Source organism: Geotrypetes seraphini, chromosome 1 (genome assembly GCF_902459505.1).
Source record: "Geotrypetes seraphini chromosome 1, aGeoSer1.1, whole genome shotgun sequence".
Taxonomy (NCBI): domain Eukaryota; kingdom Metazoa; phylum Chordata; class Amphibia; order Gymnophiona; family Dermophiidae; genus Geotrypetes; species Geotrypetes seraphini.
Genome location: NC_047084.1, coordinates 287,988,510 through 288,005,589, shown reverse-complemented (window position 1 = coordinate 288,005,589; position 17,080 = coordinate 287,988,510). Strand labels below are relative to the sequence as shown.

At 41.3% G+C, this 17,080-nt stretch overlaps 1 protein-coding gene across 3 annotated transcripts in view; it reads right to left on the bottom strand.

Moving 5' to 3' along the window:
* SPEF1 (sperm flagellar 1) overlaps nt 1–10,951 on the bottom strand; it is a 62,439-nt gene extending 51,488 nt beyond the window's left edge. For 2 of the 3 annotated variants that reach the window (XM_033953225.1, XM_033953237.1), the window contains exons 1-3: nt 10,891–10,951; nt 10,576–10,739; nt 1,049–1,160 (exon numbers count right to left, since the gene is read on the bottom strand). In XM_033953225.1, the coding sequence (XP_033809116.1) occupies nt 1,049–1,160; nt 10,576–10,684 (221 nt within the window). In that variant the 5' untranslated portion in view covers nt 10,685–10,739; nt 10,891–10,951. The other variant, XM_033953232.1, reaches the window with a different exon arrangement.
* Nucleotides 10,952–17,080: the final 6,129 nt, after the last annotated feature.

Here is a 17,080-nt window from a genome sequence, read left to right as displayed (position 1 = left end):
TCCCTAGCCTTACATCACCAAGAGAGGGAGCATCTCTTCCTCCAATAGATATGGTGCTAATACCATGACAGAGAAAAGCTGGGGCAAAGCAGCATCAGAGAGACTGAAGGTGGCTGAATGAATTCACTTTGGGCAGATTCAGCAGCTCAAGCCTCCAGAGACAGTGGCTCTTCCTGGTCCTGTTGCTCTCTTACCTTATTCCTGGGTTGTTGCCACATTCCTGGCAGAAGGAAGAAGGAGAAGGATCTGAGGAGCAGGAAAGTTCAGCAGGGAGGGATAGAAAGGGAAGGACCACTGAGACTGAGGCCGGGCTCCTCACACTCTTCTGGCTGAAAACCCCAAGCTGCAGAAGTCAGGGAGAGAAATAGGCAAGATGGAGCACATGGACAAAAAAAAAAAAAAGAAGTGAAAAAAACCTTTGGTCTGCACCCAGATCTGATCAGAAAATAGGAAAAGCATGGAGGGTCTGTAAATCTTGCTCCAACGGCCTTAGGGCTCCTTTTACAAAGCCGCAGTGGCAGCTGCTGCTGCTGCTGCGGTAATCACTCTGACGCGCATAGGGATTTAATGAGCGTTTGCTGTGCAGCAGCCACTACCGTGGTTTTGTAAAATGGATGGTTAGTTTGGAGAGCTCTGCTAAAAGTGATTTGCATCAAGAAAAGGTAGGAGAAAAGTTACCTTTGCTACATCAATTCACTGCACATTAGTAAACTTCAAATCATTTAAGTCCACAGAAGATTTTACATTTGCAACTTTGCAGCAGTTTACCCAAAGACTAAATTTGATTCTAATACAATACATTTCTCTTAAATATTTTGTCTGCTTACAGACTGAAATGAGAAAATATTACATAAAATATATTCAACAACATTGTGGCTAAGAAATAACTCATGCAATTGATCAAAATGTTCCAGAACTCTTCAAATCAGAAATGGAAAATACATTTTCCTGTCTTTAATAGTGGTCTATATTTTTGTTTTCTTTGCAACATTATTAGAACTAAACACATATATTAAATAAAAATCCATTTCTGGTTCTTTGGATTTACCTGTTAAGAGTGGTCCAGTTGCTGAGTTTCTGTTGCATAGAATTTGCTGGAACATAGTTATGCATTTCGACCAGTCTGGGGAAATAATATTTTACTACTTCTGCTGTCAACACTAGAGAAAAAAATAGAATAATATAAAAATAAGAAAAGTGTCAAATAATACGTAAGGCTCAAATTCACTCAATTCATTCAAATTTGGGACTACTATCTTAACATTATTTGTCAAATTTAGCCTGTTAAATAAACTTGACTCAAAGGCCCTGAATATTTTCCAAACAAAATGTGATTCACTGGAGCAGAGGAGTAACCTACCAGCTACAGCAACAGGCTGAGAACCAGGAGAGTCGGGTCAAATCCAATGGTAGTTCCTTGTGCCCTTGGGCAAGACAACTAATCTTTCATTGCCTTGTGATAGGTAGGAATGGTGCTGGCCTCCCATCCTTCTCATGGTCTGCCATTACACTTAAGATGACCCCTATAAGTTATTTGTGGCTTGATACTTGTGTGCTGAAGGACCTACCATATCATACCATCATGTAGGTCACTGTTTCTCAACATGCAAGGGTACACGAGCTACTTGGGAGTACATGGCACTGTGCAGGTCTCCCACCTCTCTTCTTCCTTAATCGCCGCTGCCAGGTATCCCATGCCCTCCTTCCTGCCCGCCCCCCTCTGATGAAGTGCCGCTGCCGCCGGGGATCCCATGCCTTCCTTCTTGCAATCCCCCTCCACTGAAATACGGTAGACACATATCAAGAATAGTCCTCAGACTATCACATAAACATAAATCTGTTCAAATTTAGCATTTTGTTCCAGAAGTACTCTAATTTCCAGGAATCTTAAAACCTATATATGCAAGCCTTAACTTCACATGGCTTAGTCCTTTTTCAGCGAGAAACCAAATAGCACAGACAAATGAATATCAATATCCACTATAACTATTTGAGTTTAGCATTTAGTTTTAAAAATACAGTACTCTCATTTCCAAGCTACATACTTTCAAGTCTATTTCTTTGTTTGGCAATCATCAAGCCACACAAAGAAAATAATCTTTTTATATAGGCTTGTGATGCTGATGCTGACAGAAGATCTAGAGCAGGGGTGTCCAACATGCGGCCCCGTGAAGTATTTTGTGCGGCCCTGGTCGAGGGCGATGCAATATTTTCCTCTGCTGCCCCCGGGTGTTTACCATCTTGCCGGCTCCCTCCTCTGTCTTGCTGCAGCTTTTGTGCGGCCCCGGAAACATTTTTTTTTCAGCCAATGTGGCCCAGGGAAGCCAAAAGGTTGGACACCCCTGATCTAGAGCCTTAGGAAATAATGTGTAATATACAATACTTCTCTCATGCTAAAATTGAAAACATTTTCAGTATTATTTGAAGAAGTCTAACTTCCACAGGGTACAAGACTGGGCTGTGCCCACTGGCAGCAAGCTTCCCCCCCCTTAACAGCCCCCCTACCATACAAGCCTGGTGGTCTATTGGGCTATCCCCCCTCCAAACTCCCCATGACACCCTCCATACCTTTTTAGAAGACTAACAAGAGGGATGATCACTCCCTTTCACTGGCAGACCTGCCTTTTCAAAATGGCAGGCCTTCCCCTTCCCAGTGCATCCTGGGATATACCGGGGAGGGGCTTAAGGCCCCGATTGGCCCAAGGGCCTAAGACCCCCCTCCTATGGGAGGAGCCTTAGGCACCTGAGTCAATCAGGGCCCTAGCCCCTTCCCAGTGCCCCTCCCTCCCAGTGCATCCCAGGGTACAGACTTGTATAGTGGGGGGTTGTCGGAGGGGGGAGAAGCTTGCTGTCTTGGGTACCAGGGGATCAGATGGGGAGGATGGCCAACTAGACCACCAGAATTGTGTGATTGGGGGCTGTCAGAGGAGGGGGGGGGGGAGACTTTTTTTTATAGGCATAGCTCCTGCTCTCCCTGCTTGCCGATTCAGGCAGGGAGAGCAGGAACTCCTTTTTTTTTTTTTAGAGGTAGGTAGGCAGGCAGGCAAGCAGGCAGGAGGAAGAGCTGTGCTAGTGTTTTTTTTCTTCTGAACACAACTTCTCCTCTCTCTTTATCAATGATTTTCCACACATATAGCATGCATATGATTTGCATGCTATTCTGCTGAGAATCACTAGTAAACAAAAATCACTCCCACCATGGTATTTTTTTTTTTTTTTTTACCGTGGTGTCGGAGGTTAGAGAATCTGGCCCAGTGTGCCTTTGTGCAGAGCAACAGATAGTCCATGCTTCACCCCAGACAGAAAGTAGGTATATACATTTTTTTATGACAATAACAAATTACACAATTCAGTTACTAGGTGTCACCATACATGGCAACCATTAAGAAAGAAATATGCTTCTCATACTAATTTTCATAGTAGAATTTACAAAAAAGAAAAGGACATAGATATTCAGAATTATTAATAGCCAGCAAGGCAGGATTAGGGGGGTGGCAGCAGTGTATGTGCAGAGACAGTACATAATATATGTAAACTGCTTTACCCAGTACCAAGAGGGAGAGTTTGGAACAGGTATTTTTTTTCTTATGTGTACTGTATATGTGTTCAACTCTATGCATATCAGTGACCACTAAAGAGGAGGAGAGAGGCAGTTTGAAAGAAGCAATTCTCTAACTCCTATGTTTCTTCATATCAAATTATCTATCTAAAAAAGCTGGAACTATTTTCCCCCACAGAAAAGCACTGACTAACTCTGGAGTGGAATTTATACTCTAAAAACCCCAGTTCAATCTGGCCCAACTTTAAACTTTATGCATCTTTTTCACAACTAATTTGGTCCCCTTCTGTTAAATTTTTGGAGTTATTTTGCCCCCAGACAGACATCCCAGAACTGTTATGTATAATTTCATTCCAGCGTGTTGCGTTGGAAAGAATACAAGTGGAGCAAACAGGCAGAACATAGCAAACAATTCATTGGCTTGAAAAGAACAATAAAATGAAACCAAGTGTGCTAATTTAAATCATTATATGCCCCTAAAGATACAATTTAGCCACAAAATGGGCCTGTCCATGACAACAAGTATTGCTGTGCTTTTCAACCATTAGCTGGTAGTACACATAATAGCAACTAGTAGCAAACTACTTGGTTGAGTCACAAGTGGTCACCATTTATAGTAACTGTCAAAAAAGCTGCATGGTTCAATCACTAGTTCTCACAGTAAAATTTGCAACAATTAAATATACAGTTAAAGCACTTAGAGCTAGAAGCACTAAACAGGGTTGGTAAGATCAGATGGGTCCGCTCCGATCCGATTTTTGGCCGATTCCAAAAGAGATATTGATGCACAAAAAAGTTTGCACGCAAATGATTTGATCGGAGGTTCGTCATAATCCCTGTCTCTTCCGTCTGTTTGATCGCTGTGAGAGCAACTCTCACACGCGCGCAGAGCCTATGACAGGGGAAGCCTGAACAGCTGAGACGCAGGAAGCTGTTCAGGGCTGGAAACCCTTTTTTTTCCTTTTCTTTTTTTACTGGGCAGAGATGCTGTGCATGTGTTACACACAGACAATATCTGTCTCATAAAAAAAAAAAAGAAAGAAAAAAGCCCCCCCCCCCCCCCGGCCGATGATGGCCCTCCCCAATATCCCCCAATGAACTGGCACTGGAGACCGACCCCACCCCCACCTGCACCAGTGAAAATCGGCAGGAGGAATACCCACTTACTCCTGCCAATGGAGGCCCCCTTCTAACACCAGGCACCCCCCTAAACCAGCCCCTAACTTTCCCCTTCCCCCCTAAAAAAGTCATGAGGGATGCCCGATCTCTCTTGCCACTGGATACTCCCCTGAACCCCACCCCACAAACTCTTCCCCCCTTTCTAAGACATTGGGAGCAGGAGAAGAGATGCTCCCTCCTGCTCCGAGGTCCACCAGTCCAAAATGGAAGGCCTTCCCCTCCCTGGTGAACCATGTGATGCACGGGGAGGTGTCTAGGCCTTGATTGCTAAGACACCTAAGGCCCCCTGCCAATTTTTTCTCGCACAATTGAAGGGACGGGAGAGACAGAGATTACGATGAACCTCTGATGAAATCATTTGCATGCAAACTTTTTGTGCATCAATAGCTCTTTTGTAATCAGCCACAAATTGGATCGGAGTGGACCTACACGGTCTTACCGACCCTGTTTAGTGCATCTGGTTCTAATAGCAAACCCAGCAAGGATAGGGGTATGTCAGTAGTGTGTATGTATAAATATGTGTCTGTATTTTACATAAGAACATAAGCAATGCCTCTGCTGGGTCAGACCTGAGGTCCATCATGCCCAGCAGTCCGCTCATGCGGCGGCCCAACAGGTCCAGGACCTGTGCAGTAATCCTCTATTTATACCCCTCTATCCCCTTTTCCAGCAGGAAATTGTCCAATCCTTTCTTAAACCCCTGTACTGTACTCTGCCCTATTACGCCCTCTGGAAGCGCATTCCAGGTGTCCACCACTCGTTGGGTAAAGAAGAACTTCCTAGCATTCGTTTTAAATCTGTCCCCTTTCAACTTTTCCAAGTGTCCTCTTGTTCTTTTATTTTTCGAAAGTTTGAAGAATCTGTCCTTCTCTACTCTCTCTATGCCCTTCATGATCTTATAAGTCTCTATCATATCCCCTCTAAGTCTCCTCTTCTCCAGGGAAAAGAGACCCAGTTTCTCCAATCTCTCAGCGTATGAGAGGTTTTCCATCCCTTTTATCAAGCGTGTCGCTCTCCTCTGAACCCTCTCGAGTAACGCCATATCCTTCCTAAGGTACGGAGACCAATATTGGACGCAGTATTCCAGATGCGGGCGCACCATCGCCCGATACAATGGCAGGATAACTTCTTTTGTCCTTGTTGTAATACCCTTCTTGATTATGCCTAGCATTCTATTTGCTTTCTTAGCGGCTGTTGCGCACTGTGCCGTCGGCTTCATTGTCATGTCCACCATTACCCCCAAGTCCCTTTCTTGGTTGCTCTCATTCAATAATATCCCTCCCATCGTATAGTTGTACCTCGGGTTTCTGTTTCCAACATGCAATACTTTACATTTCTCAACGTTGAACTTCATCTGCCATCTCGCCGCCCATTCCCCCAATTTGTTCAAGTCCCTTTGCAATTCTTCGCATTCCTCTTTAGTCCCAGCTCCACTAAATAGTTTTGCATCGTCCGCAAATTTTATTATCTCACACTTCGTGCCTGTTTCTAGATCATTTATGAATATATTAAATAGCAGCGGCCCGAGCACTGAGCCCTGCGGAACACCACTCGTGACCCCCATCCAGCCCGAGTAGTGGCCCTTCACCCCTACCCTCTGTTTCCTACCCGCCAACCAGTTTCTGATCCATCTATGTACGTCTCCGTCCACTCCATGGTTCTTCAGTTTCCGGAGTAGACGTTCGTGAGGCACCTTGTCAAAGGCTTTTTTGTGTGTGTACAGTATATTTTTTAAATGTATTTTGTTATGTGTGTGTATCTTGGTGGGGGGAGGGGGGTGTCTGGTTTTTTTTGTGTGCTTGTTTTATTTATATACCTGTACAGTTGTGTCTGCGTGAGTGTGTAGCATGTTTTACATGCAGATGTATGTGATGAGTCCTTGACTGGGGGAACAGAGAATAGAAGAGAGGAGAGGTGATTTGAAGGCAGCAATCCCTTAACTGCTCTATTTCCTGTATGTATATATTTCTATACTACAGAATTTTGAACTATTTCTCCCATAGAAAAGTACTCAGACACTTTTTTTGGGGGGAGGGGGGCTTTTTTATTGGAACCCCTAGGTCTATCTCACCCTGTTTCAAACATGACGTATTTTCACTGGTTTACCATTCATTACATTTTCAGAGGCTATTTTGCCCCTCAATAGACAGACAGATGGGCAGACAGGCAAATGGACATTCTCTTTTTGTATAATTTCTTTCTAGCATTTTATTGGGTTGAATGAATAAAAAGCTATCTACCTAGGTCTGTATAATCTCCATGGCAGGCAAGGCAGGATTAACCAATAGGCCAAGTAGGCACGTGCCTAGGGCCCAAAATGGTCAGGGGGGCCCGATGAAGGAGGGCATCAACATTGTTTTTTTCCAAACGGCGATGGGCCCCTCCAGCATCGATTGACAACGTGGACCCCCCCCCCCCAATCGGCAATGCAGGTCCCACCCCGATCGGCAACGTGGCCCCCCATCGATGGAAATTAAGACAAGCAAGCAACGCGGATAAGAAAGGCAACGGGAACTGTAATTGTGCAAGCGGTGCTGCTTGCCCAAATCTTCCCTCTGATGCAGCTTCCTGTTTCCAACTGGGCGCATGGTGGGGTGGAGCGGGGCAGGGGGCCCAGTGTACTTGTGTGCCTAGGGACCCTCGACGAATCAATCCTGCCCTGATGGCAGGGTAATCAGTTTCCACAGATTTAAGCATGTGAAATTTCTTAAAAGAACTCATCTGACTCCTGGCAGATCCATCAATCAGTGCACCCAATGCACATGCTTACAGTGTTATCACAGTATGGTATTACAACACCTATATGCCTCAGAGAATATCACTGGGGACTATTCTGGCTGTTCTTGAGCAAAAATTTTTATATCCCCCTTTTATCACACTGCGTTAGGGATTTTTTAATCACTGGCCACGATGGTAAAAGCACTGATGTTAATAGTAACAGCGGAGGAAACATAAAAACTGTGTCTATGGCGTTCAAATCGATGAATTTATTATTGTATAAAGATTGACTCTCTAAGGAACATTTTGTTCAAAATAGAACACCATCGATCAAGAAAATCTTGATCATCTAGAAATAAATGTGGTTCCTTATGGATTCTCAAGCCCTCATTCTTCAAATGTTGGTTATATAGTGTAGTGTAATTCATTCTGAATGATATTCTTTTTCAAACTGATCATACTTGACCATTTGATAGGAGGAAAGGGAAACTTAGGGCTCCTTTTACTAAGCCGCACTAGCGGTTTAACGTTCATAATAGCACGTGCTAAACCGCCGGACGTGCTAGCCGCTACCGCCTCCTCTTAAGCAGGCGGTAGTTTTTGGCCAGCGTGATGAAAATTTGCATGCGTTAACACCGCTGGCGTGGCTTAGTAAAAGGAGCCTTTAAGCTTAAACTGTCCTTTTAAGGACGACTTAGATTCAAGAAAGGTTTTACCTTCTATTCCTCCTCCCTTTGTCATTTTTTCCCTTGTTTGTTCTCTTTCTCTCTATCAATTGTAGTTCTAACCCTTCTTTCCTTTTGTTCCTGTTCGTCAATGTCTTTAAAAATTGTCATTTCCCCTCGTCGGTTTCTGCGTAAATTATATTTTATTTGGCACATTGTTTTGGTGTTTTTGTACACCACCTAGAACAGGGGTAGGCAATTCCGGTCCTCGAGAGCCAGGTCAGGTTTTCAGGATATCCACCATGAATATGTACGAGATGGATTTGCACGCACTGCCTCCTTGAGATGCAAATCTATCTCAAGAATATTTATTGTGGATATCCTGAAAACCTGGCCTGGCTCCAGCTCTCGAGGACCGGAATTGCCTACCCCTGGCCTAGAAGGCTGGTTTGGGCGGTATAAGAAATTTTAAATAAACTTGAGACAAAATTTTCTGTGGTTACACATTCAAAGCTGTTTACATACAGGTACTGGGACAATGGAGGATTAAGTAATGTGCCCAGGATCACAAGTAGCAGCACTAAATTGTGATCCCACAACCTCAGGGTCCAGAGGCAGCAGCTTTACCACTAGGCCACTCCTCACCTCCTTGCATATGCTAGCACATTACATGAATATATGCTGAAAACAGGCATTTTATCTTTTTCTGTCAGTGCTGCCCATGGGCAGAGTTGGTATACAAGCAGGTGCTAGGATATAGGAATGTCCTGGCATAAGCATCAGAAAGGCAGGTAAACATTCTTCAGAAGGACAGAATTGTTTCAAATGAGATTTTTTTTTTTTTTAATTTCCTTGTTTGAGTTCAGTTTTCCTTGAATGTGTCACCACAGTCATAAACTGATTATAATGCATTTGTCTAACTTGTTTTATTTGGTAGTAATTTTATGATCAAGCACTTAAAATTTGCTAACTTCAGTAGTACACTGTTTCTCCAACAAGAATAATATGAAAGCATGGGATAAAACAACCTAATACATAACAAGCAGCATAATACATAAAGCAGCAGCTATTAAATGCAGTTTCATGAGTGATAAGCCAGAAAAAATCTTATTAATCTGAACTGCTCATCCTTCTCTGTAGTCTTACGTGGCAATTTGGAAATTTCATAGAATTTTGAAAACATTTTTATATGATAGATTATAAAGTTAGTACTTTCAGTTCAAGGGGGTGCTGTTTCACTAACACATTTTCAATAGTGAAGGTCATGCAAGCTCTGAAGGACTTGGGAGCTAACACAGTATTGAAGCACCACCCCCTACTGGCAACAATATAGTTGGAGGACTCCCACCCAGTTTAGAGCAGTGGTCTCAAACTCACATGCGGCCCACCAGGTACTATTTTGCAGCCCGCGGTCTGTACTAGTGCTGCCCGCTCTTTGCAGTGTCCTCCGGCTTCCACCCTGGCCTCCTGCTCTTACCTTCAGATAATTACTACAGCCTGCAGAGAGGATTGCCAGTGCTGTAGCGATCCTTGCAGGCTGCCATTGTCCTCAGCAGCATGTTCCCTCTTCCGCGATCCTACCCCTGATGTCAGAAGAGGGGCGGGACCGCGTCAGAGGGAACATGCTGCGGAGGCCGATGGCAGCCTGCAATGAACGCTACAGCACTGGCGATCCTTTCTACAGGCTGTGATAATTCACTGAAACTAAGACTGGGAGGCCAGAGGGGAAGCTGGAGGATGCTGCAAAGAAAGGGGGGAACATGTAGGCCTTCGGTGGGGGAGATTTATAAACTATAAAGAATTTTACCTCATTCAAATATTTTTTCTGCGGCCCTCCAAATCCAAAATATGGCCCTGCAAAGGGTTTGAGTTTGAGACCACTGGTTTAGAGGGAACAGTGGTTGCAATGTACTGTACCAGTTATAATTCCTAAATCGAGCAAGTGGAAATAACAGCTTTTCTCTCCCCCCAAAAATGTTCAGAACTGTTACCAACTAGACCCACGGCTTCATGGAAAAAAAAAATCAAAATCATTCTTCAAAAGTTACGAAAGGCACACAACATCAATCAAACAATACACTACCACTACTAATTATTTCTATAGCACTACCAGACATACACAGCGCTGTACAAAGTCAGAAAAAAAGAAAACAGTCCCTGCTCGAAAGAGCTTACAATCTAAACAATACACCTTAATTATAATCTACTGTATATATAACTGCCAGTGGCAGGCTTTGATGTTACACTGAAGTACAAAGGGACAGAGACGACAGTACTCACTATGGGAATAGAACTATTACAGTATCTGTTCTAAGCCTTCAATGCCAAGACCAACCTTCAGCTTGTCAGTGTATTTGAATTTACAGAAAACAGGCACACCAGAAAAGAAAAGAAAAGTTTGCATAAAGACTATAAGATCTGAGACATGGTTTAATTAGGATTAATGATACAGACCTCCATCACTGAAATCTCTGGTAATGTTCCTTTTTGGTCTGGACAGAGGGATGTTGTCCACCCAGGTATAAAGTTCATGCAGATTTTCTTCGCCAAATATTACTGCCATATTTTGGGAGCTTTAAATTGTATCCTTGGTCCCTTAGGATTGAATGGTGCAATTTCTAAATAAATAAAAACATAATATGCACATAAATATAAAGATGATTTCTTAAGTACTGTATTTCCTTCTTCTGCTGCACTTTTCCTGTTTTCACAGAGAGATTGTTCCAGTTTCTTTGTAGCAATCTTTTATTTTACTCTTTCCAGACTTACATAAACACATTTCAATGCTTCAAAGTTTCTGCAAACTGCTGTGAGAATCCATATTGTTTTCAGTAACCCTGGCAACAATCACATAATCAGTGTCCAGGAAGTACACAGGGCCCATGGGATTTGTAGTCCCTCCCTGACTGAACTTTTTTTTTTTTTTAAGGAACTGTGTGTATAGATAATATGATAAAATGACAGCAGTCATTTCCTAAGACTCTGAATAACTTTTGAAATATATATTTTGCTTTATTAAAATGCAGAAGTGAGATAGCAGTAGTTGTATTTAAATCCACAAATAATAATTCATACAGAAGCTAGTTTGGGGCTCCTTTTACAAAGTCGTGATAGAGGTTTCTACTGCAGGCTGGTGAGGTAAATGCTCTGAAGCTCATACCATAGCCTTCTAAAAGGAGCCCTTAGCATTTTCCATTAATGTTACCAGAGTGAAGAATTGTCTTTGTTATCATCCTTTCTACACCCTGTAATTTTATTCTACTTACCTATTTAATTATAAAAATGTATAATATATACTGCTTTCCTGTCACAGAGCTATCATCTTACACAGTGTGCTTTTCTTTTTGTCCTTTTAGCTTAACCACTTTGACTACAAATTTCAAAGCCATTTCTACTGGGAAAAAACACGTTATATTTGAGAAAATGGATTTTGTGAAATTGTCTATCACAAGTATAGGTAAGAAAATGCATATAGTTCAACTACACTTTTACCCATAGTTAGCAAAGGTACACCCAGAGGTGGAATCAGGTGGGGGACTACATGTATTTTCAAAAGTATTGTGTGTCATGTTAGGGGAAAATGTTTGGCATCAATGATCACCGCATGGTGTGGTTTAATGTTAAGAAAAGAAAAATGACGAACAACCACCACAAAATTCAATAGAAAAACCAATAACAAAGAGTAACACTATATTTATAAAGAGGATTTTTTTCTAAGACCAATGATTAAAGGTATCCTATTCAACAGACTTGCATTGCCTACTTTGAGAGAGTTTGAAGGGAGTCTGAGGTCTTTTTTCTTCCTTTAAACAGAAGTTAGAAGCCAGTATAGAATACAAATATATTTAAAGTTTTATTGATAAATTTGATATCGTCATCACCTCACTCTTGTTAGAAGTTTAATATTAAGACAGGTATAGAGAGGGCTCATTTAAAAGTGAAGGTTCTAAACTTTAAATAAACTAACTTTGTTCAGATAGGGGATTATGTTAAGGAAATGTCTGGATGGGAACATCTGGAAGAAGTAGGAAAGCAGTGGGCAAAACTGAAAGGAGTTATTGTAAGAGCAACAAACCATTTTGTAAAGAACATAAGTAAAAGTATGAGAAAAAGAAGGCCACTTTTGGTTCTCAAAAGTAGAAGCTGAGAAGGTAAGGAAAAAGAGATTAGCTTTCATAAACTAGAAAAGATCGCAGAAAGAAGACAGGCAAAAATATCTGGAATAGTTAAGAGAGGCTGGTTGAGTAGTCAGGAAAGTAAAAATGCAATTAGAAGAAAAAAATAGCGTCATTTTAAAACGGGGGGTAAGTGAAGGACATTTTTTAGATATATTAATGATAGGACGAAGTACAAAAGTAGCATTGTGAGACTCAAAGGTGAAGGGGAGGAATATGTAGAAGCTAATAAATATAAGGCTGAATTACTTAACAAATATTTATGTTCTGTGTTTATAGCTGAAGCACCGGGAGCGAAACTGCAGAAAACAAAAGCAAATAGGACTGGAGGCGTGTGACACCAATTTTTTAAAAGGGTTCCAGAAGTGATCCAGGAAATTATAGACCGGTGAGTCTGATGTCAGTGCCAGGCAAAATGGTAGAGACTATTATAAAGAACAAAATGACAGAACATATACTTAAGCATGAATTAATGAGAGAAAGCCATCATGCATGTAGTCAAGGGAAATCTTGCATCACCAATCTACTGCCTTTCTTTGATGGGGTGGATAAGTTGAGCTGGTTGATATTGTATAATTGGATTTTCAAAAGGCATTTGACAAAGTACTTCATGAAAGACTTTTGAGGAAATTAGAAAGTCATGGGATAGGAGGTCATGTCCTATTATGGATTAAGGACTGGTTAAAAGACAGAGAGTAGGTTTATATGGTCAATATTTTCAATGCAGAAGGGTAAATAAGGGGTTTCCCAGGGGTCTGTGTTGGGACCACTGCTTTTTAATATATTTATCAGTGATCTAGAGATGGGAATAACTTGTGAGATAATTAAATTTGCTGATGATACAAAGTTGTTCAAAGTTGTTAAATCACAAGAGGTCCTTGTGAAACTGGAGATTGGGCATCAAAATGGCAGATGACGTTTAATGTGAGCAAGTGCAAAGTGATGCATATGGGAAAGAGGAACCCAAATTATAGCTACATGATGCAAGGTTCTATGTTAGGAGTCATTGCCCAGGAAAAGGATCTAGGTGTCATTGTTGAACATGGGTCAGTCGGTCCTAAGAGATAGACGAGCGCAATTCAGAAGGGACGGGTGATGGCCTCCATCACCCTCGGCCGATCGAAAGGGAGTCGGGTTGAGGATACGTTGAAACCCTCAGCTCAAAGTGCGTCGGCTGCTAAGAAAGCAAATAGAATGTTAGGAATTATCAAGAAAGGAATGGAAAACAGTGGGGCTGGGTGTTTATACCAGCACACTTTCCCTCCAAGAGATGTCTCATCCCATCATTGTCAATCACTGGTCAGTACAACCAGCCTCTTGTTCTGTGTGGGTGTTTATTTAAAAACTTAAAGTCCATTACTCAGGTAAGGCCACTAGAGGTCTCTGCAATCCTTAAATAAGTAGAACTCACAGAGAAAGGTAGGGGAGGGTCATTGGGGTGGGCAGACTAGATGTGCCGTGGCCCTTATCTGCCGTCTATTTCTATGTTTCTAACTCTTACCAGTATCCATTGTTACTACTCTTATGCAAATACACTGTGCAAGGTCAGACAGAAAGTCAGACATTGAGCCAATAGATGCACCCAGATCTCCAGCTGAACAACACACAATGATAAAACTAAAGCCATCATTCATTCTTAGGACGAAACTCCTACTAAGACTTTGCTAAATTCTTTCATGAACATTTTTTGTGCAAATATGATGCATTTCTATTGGGTATCATGCTGTTACAAGGACTCTGGACTGCTTTATATATTCATTCAAAAAGCCAAACTAGCACAAGTTACAAAAGGGTGAGCAGCAGGACTAAGCAAGACTTCAGCCTTAACTCCGGTAGCTAAGGTTAAGCATTGGCATAATGAGACACTATTAGACGAATGCTGGAATTTGGATGAATTCATCTTTGTCTGTGTGCATTACCTGTGTACAATACATACACATTTATTTTTCTTCTGCTCTAATATTGTTATAATATATAAACCTTGTTATACCTTGTTATGTATATCCTGTTATGTTTTATTATGTATGTAAACTTGTAACCTCTTCTGAGCTCTTCTTGAAGGACAGGACATAAGTTCAAATAAATAAATAAACATTATAGTGTTTTGCACATATGAGGGAAGTAGGGTTTCTCTCTCTCCCTCTCTCTCTTTTTATTTGCCCAAGCTTTTAACTACATTTCAAAATATATAAAGCAAACCATTTTAAGTTTTAGAAGTAATCAAATTCATTTTCTAAGTTCCTTCTGAGACTGATCAGCATTCCTAAAGAAATGTTGCAGATTTTCGAGTGCTCATCCCATACTTCACTGTTTAAAGCTGACTTTTCAAAATTTTGGTTATCTAACAAAGAAATCTCAGTGCTTTTTTTTTCTCTGCAAAAAATGAAACATCTCACCTCTTAGGTAGGCAAGAGGAGAAACCAAAGAAGCCAAATGTTTGAGCAATGATCATGCTAGTATTGCTATGTCTATTTATCATTCCTATAGTGCTGAAAGGTGTACACAGCGCTGTATATTTAACATGTAATAGATGGTCCCTGCTAAGAAGAGCTTATAATCTAATATGTACAGACAGAAGGGCAAATTGAGATTGGGGAGAGAGAATGAAAGGATTGACATGGGTGTCTTATGGTGAGTGGGAGTTAGATGTTGAAAACAGCCTTGAAAAAGTGGGCTTTTAGCTTGAATTTGAATACTGCTAGAGATGGAGCCTGGCGTAATGACTCAGGCAGTCTGTTCCAGGCATAAGGTGCAGTAAGATAGAAGGGACGGAGTCTGGAGTTGGCAGTGGAGGAGAAGAGTATGGATAGGAAGGACTTACCCGATGAAAGTGGGGGGGCAGCATAGGGGGAGATAAGTGAGGAAAGATACCAAAGGGCTGCAAAGTGAATGCACTTGTAGGTCAGTAAGAGGAGTTTGAACTGTATTCAGAAATGGATGGAGAGCCAATGGAATGACTTGAGGAGAAGGGTAATGTGAGTATGGTGGCTCTTGCTGAATATGAGCTGTGCAGCAGAATTTTGAACAGACTGAAGAGGAGAGAAAGGGTTACTATATGGCTCCAGAAAAAGGAGGATGGATTGAGACATCCAGGTTTTACTTTCAGTGGACGTAAAACCCAGATGCCTAAATACATCCTCATTTTTCTGGAGCTATAAGGTAACCCTAGGGAGAGAGACAGTTGAGCAGAAGACCTAAGAGAAGCAAGTTGCAGTATTCTAAGCGAGAGGTGATGAGGGCGTGGATAAGGGTTTTGGTAGTGTGCTTGGAAAGGAAAGGTTATTTAAGGGCCAATACTGAAAACCACTTATCAAGATGACAGCACCTGCTATGTGGCTAAGTGCTGCTGACCAATTATTCAGAGGTATTATCAGCATAGTGACTTTGAATATCCTTACGGGCCACCTATACACTATGCACATAGTTCTGGAATGGAGCATGAGTGTGAACCAGGGTGCTCTGGGATCTAATTTATTAGGATTTATTTACCACCTTTTTGAAGGAATTCATTCCAGGCAGTGTACACAAGAATAAGTAAAACATAAGCAATTGCAGCAGTAAAAAATAAAATTCAATGTTTAATTTTATTAAATGTGAATGAAACACAAAGGAATCTTCTGGTGCTCTAGACAACCAATATAAATACTCCCTAGAGCTGTTTTTCCTAAACATACAAACACTCCTATTATTTGGTTCATATACAAGAAGCATTTTCTACCAGTCATTCTTCAAATGAACCACTAGAGGACACTAAATGACGCTCTCTCAATCTCTGCCTCTATCAGTTCTTCCAATAGATTTATATTTCTAGACTCTAGACTAGAACAACACAGACTCCCTATCTTTTTGCCTATTTCCGCTATAAGGAAAAAAAAAAGAAAAAAGATAAAGCATTGTAATATCCTTTCTTACATCTTTTATTTTGGTTCAATATTGATATGAAAAGCAGTTCAGTTCAGGAATATACTGGTAGTATAATCCCATTACATTTTAATGTCTAGACTTGCTGCTATTCTGAACTCCACCTGTATTGTACGTACATTTGGCATAAATGAGATATCATTTGTCTCTGATTAAAGCTGGTCAGAAGTGATCCAGTTCACTGAATATTATTAGTGTTTGATAAAAGGCTAGTTTTGAACACAGAAAATGACAGAGAAAGATCACTACCACATCTGCCCATTTGTGTCTGTCTACTGTGGTCTATAAGTCTTAATCTGTGGTTGTCCTTTTCTCTCCCTTAGCCACTAAAAGTCCTTGGTATCTTCCCCATGCTTGTTTGAATTTTGCCATTTGTTTTGGATGTCTATGACCGTCATAGTGAAAAAGTATGCTCGCACATTCCTTTCGAGTTTTGCACCCTTCATACAAAATCTTGTTCTTTGGTTTTTATTCTATGGTACTTTATTCAATCCTTTTTAGATATTTAAATGTTTATGTCATATCTTCTTTTTTTTCTTCTATATAGGAGAGAATTGTGGTTGCTGTATGAGGGGGTGCTGTAAAGTTCTCAGCCCAACCAAGAAGAAAATGACATAGATGTTGTTCAATCAATGATCTGAAACAATGTCAAAACATAGAATTTTGTTTCTGCAAATTGGCACTTAGGGCTAGATTCACCAACCTGCCCAATCGTGACCAATCGTGACCAATCCGGGCAGATCTGATGGATTCTTCAACCAGTAATATTCAAATGGGGACGATCAGAGGAACACCCCCATCTATCGGCACAGATTGCTAGTGTGCGATCCTGATGCATGTGCAGACCATCTGTAGATGGTCTG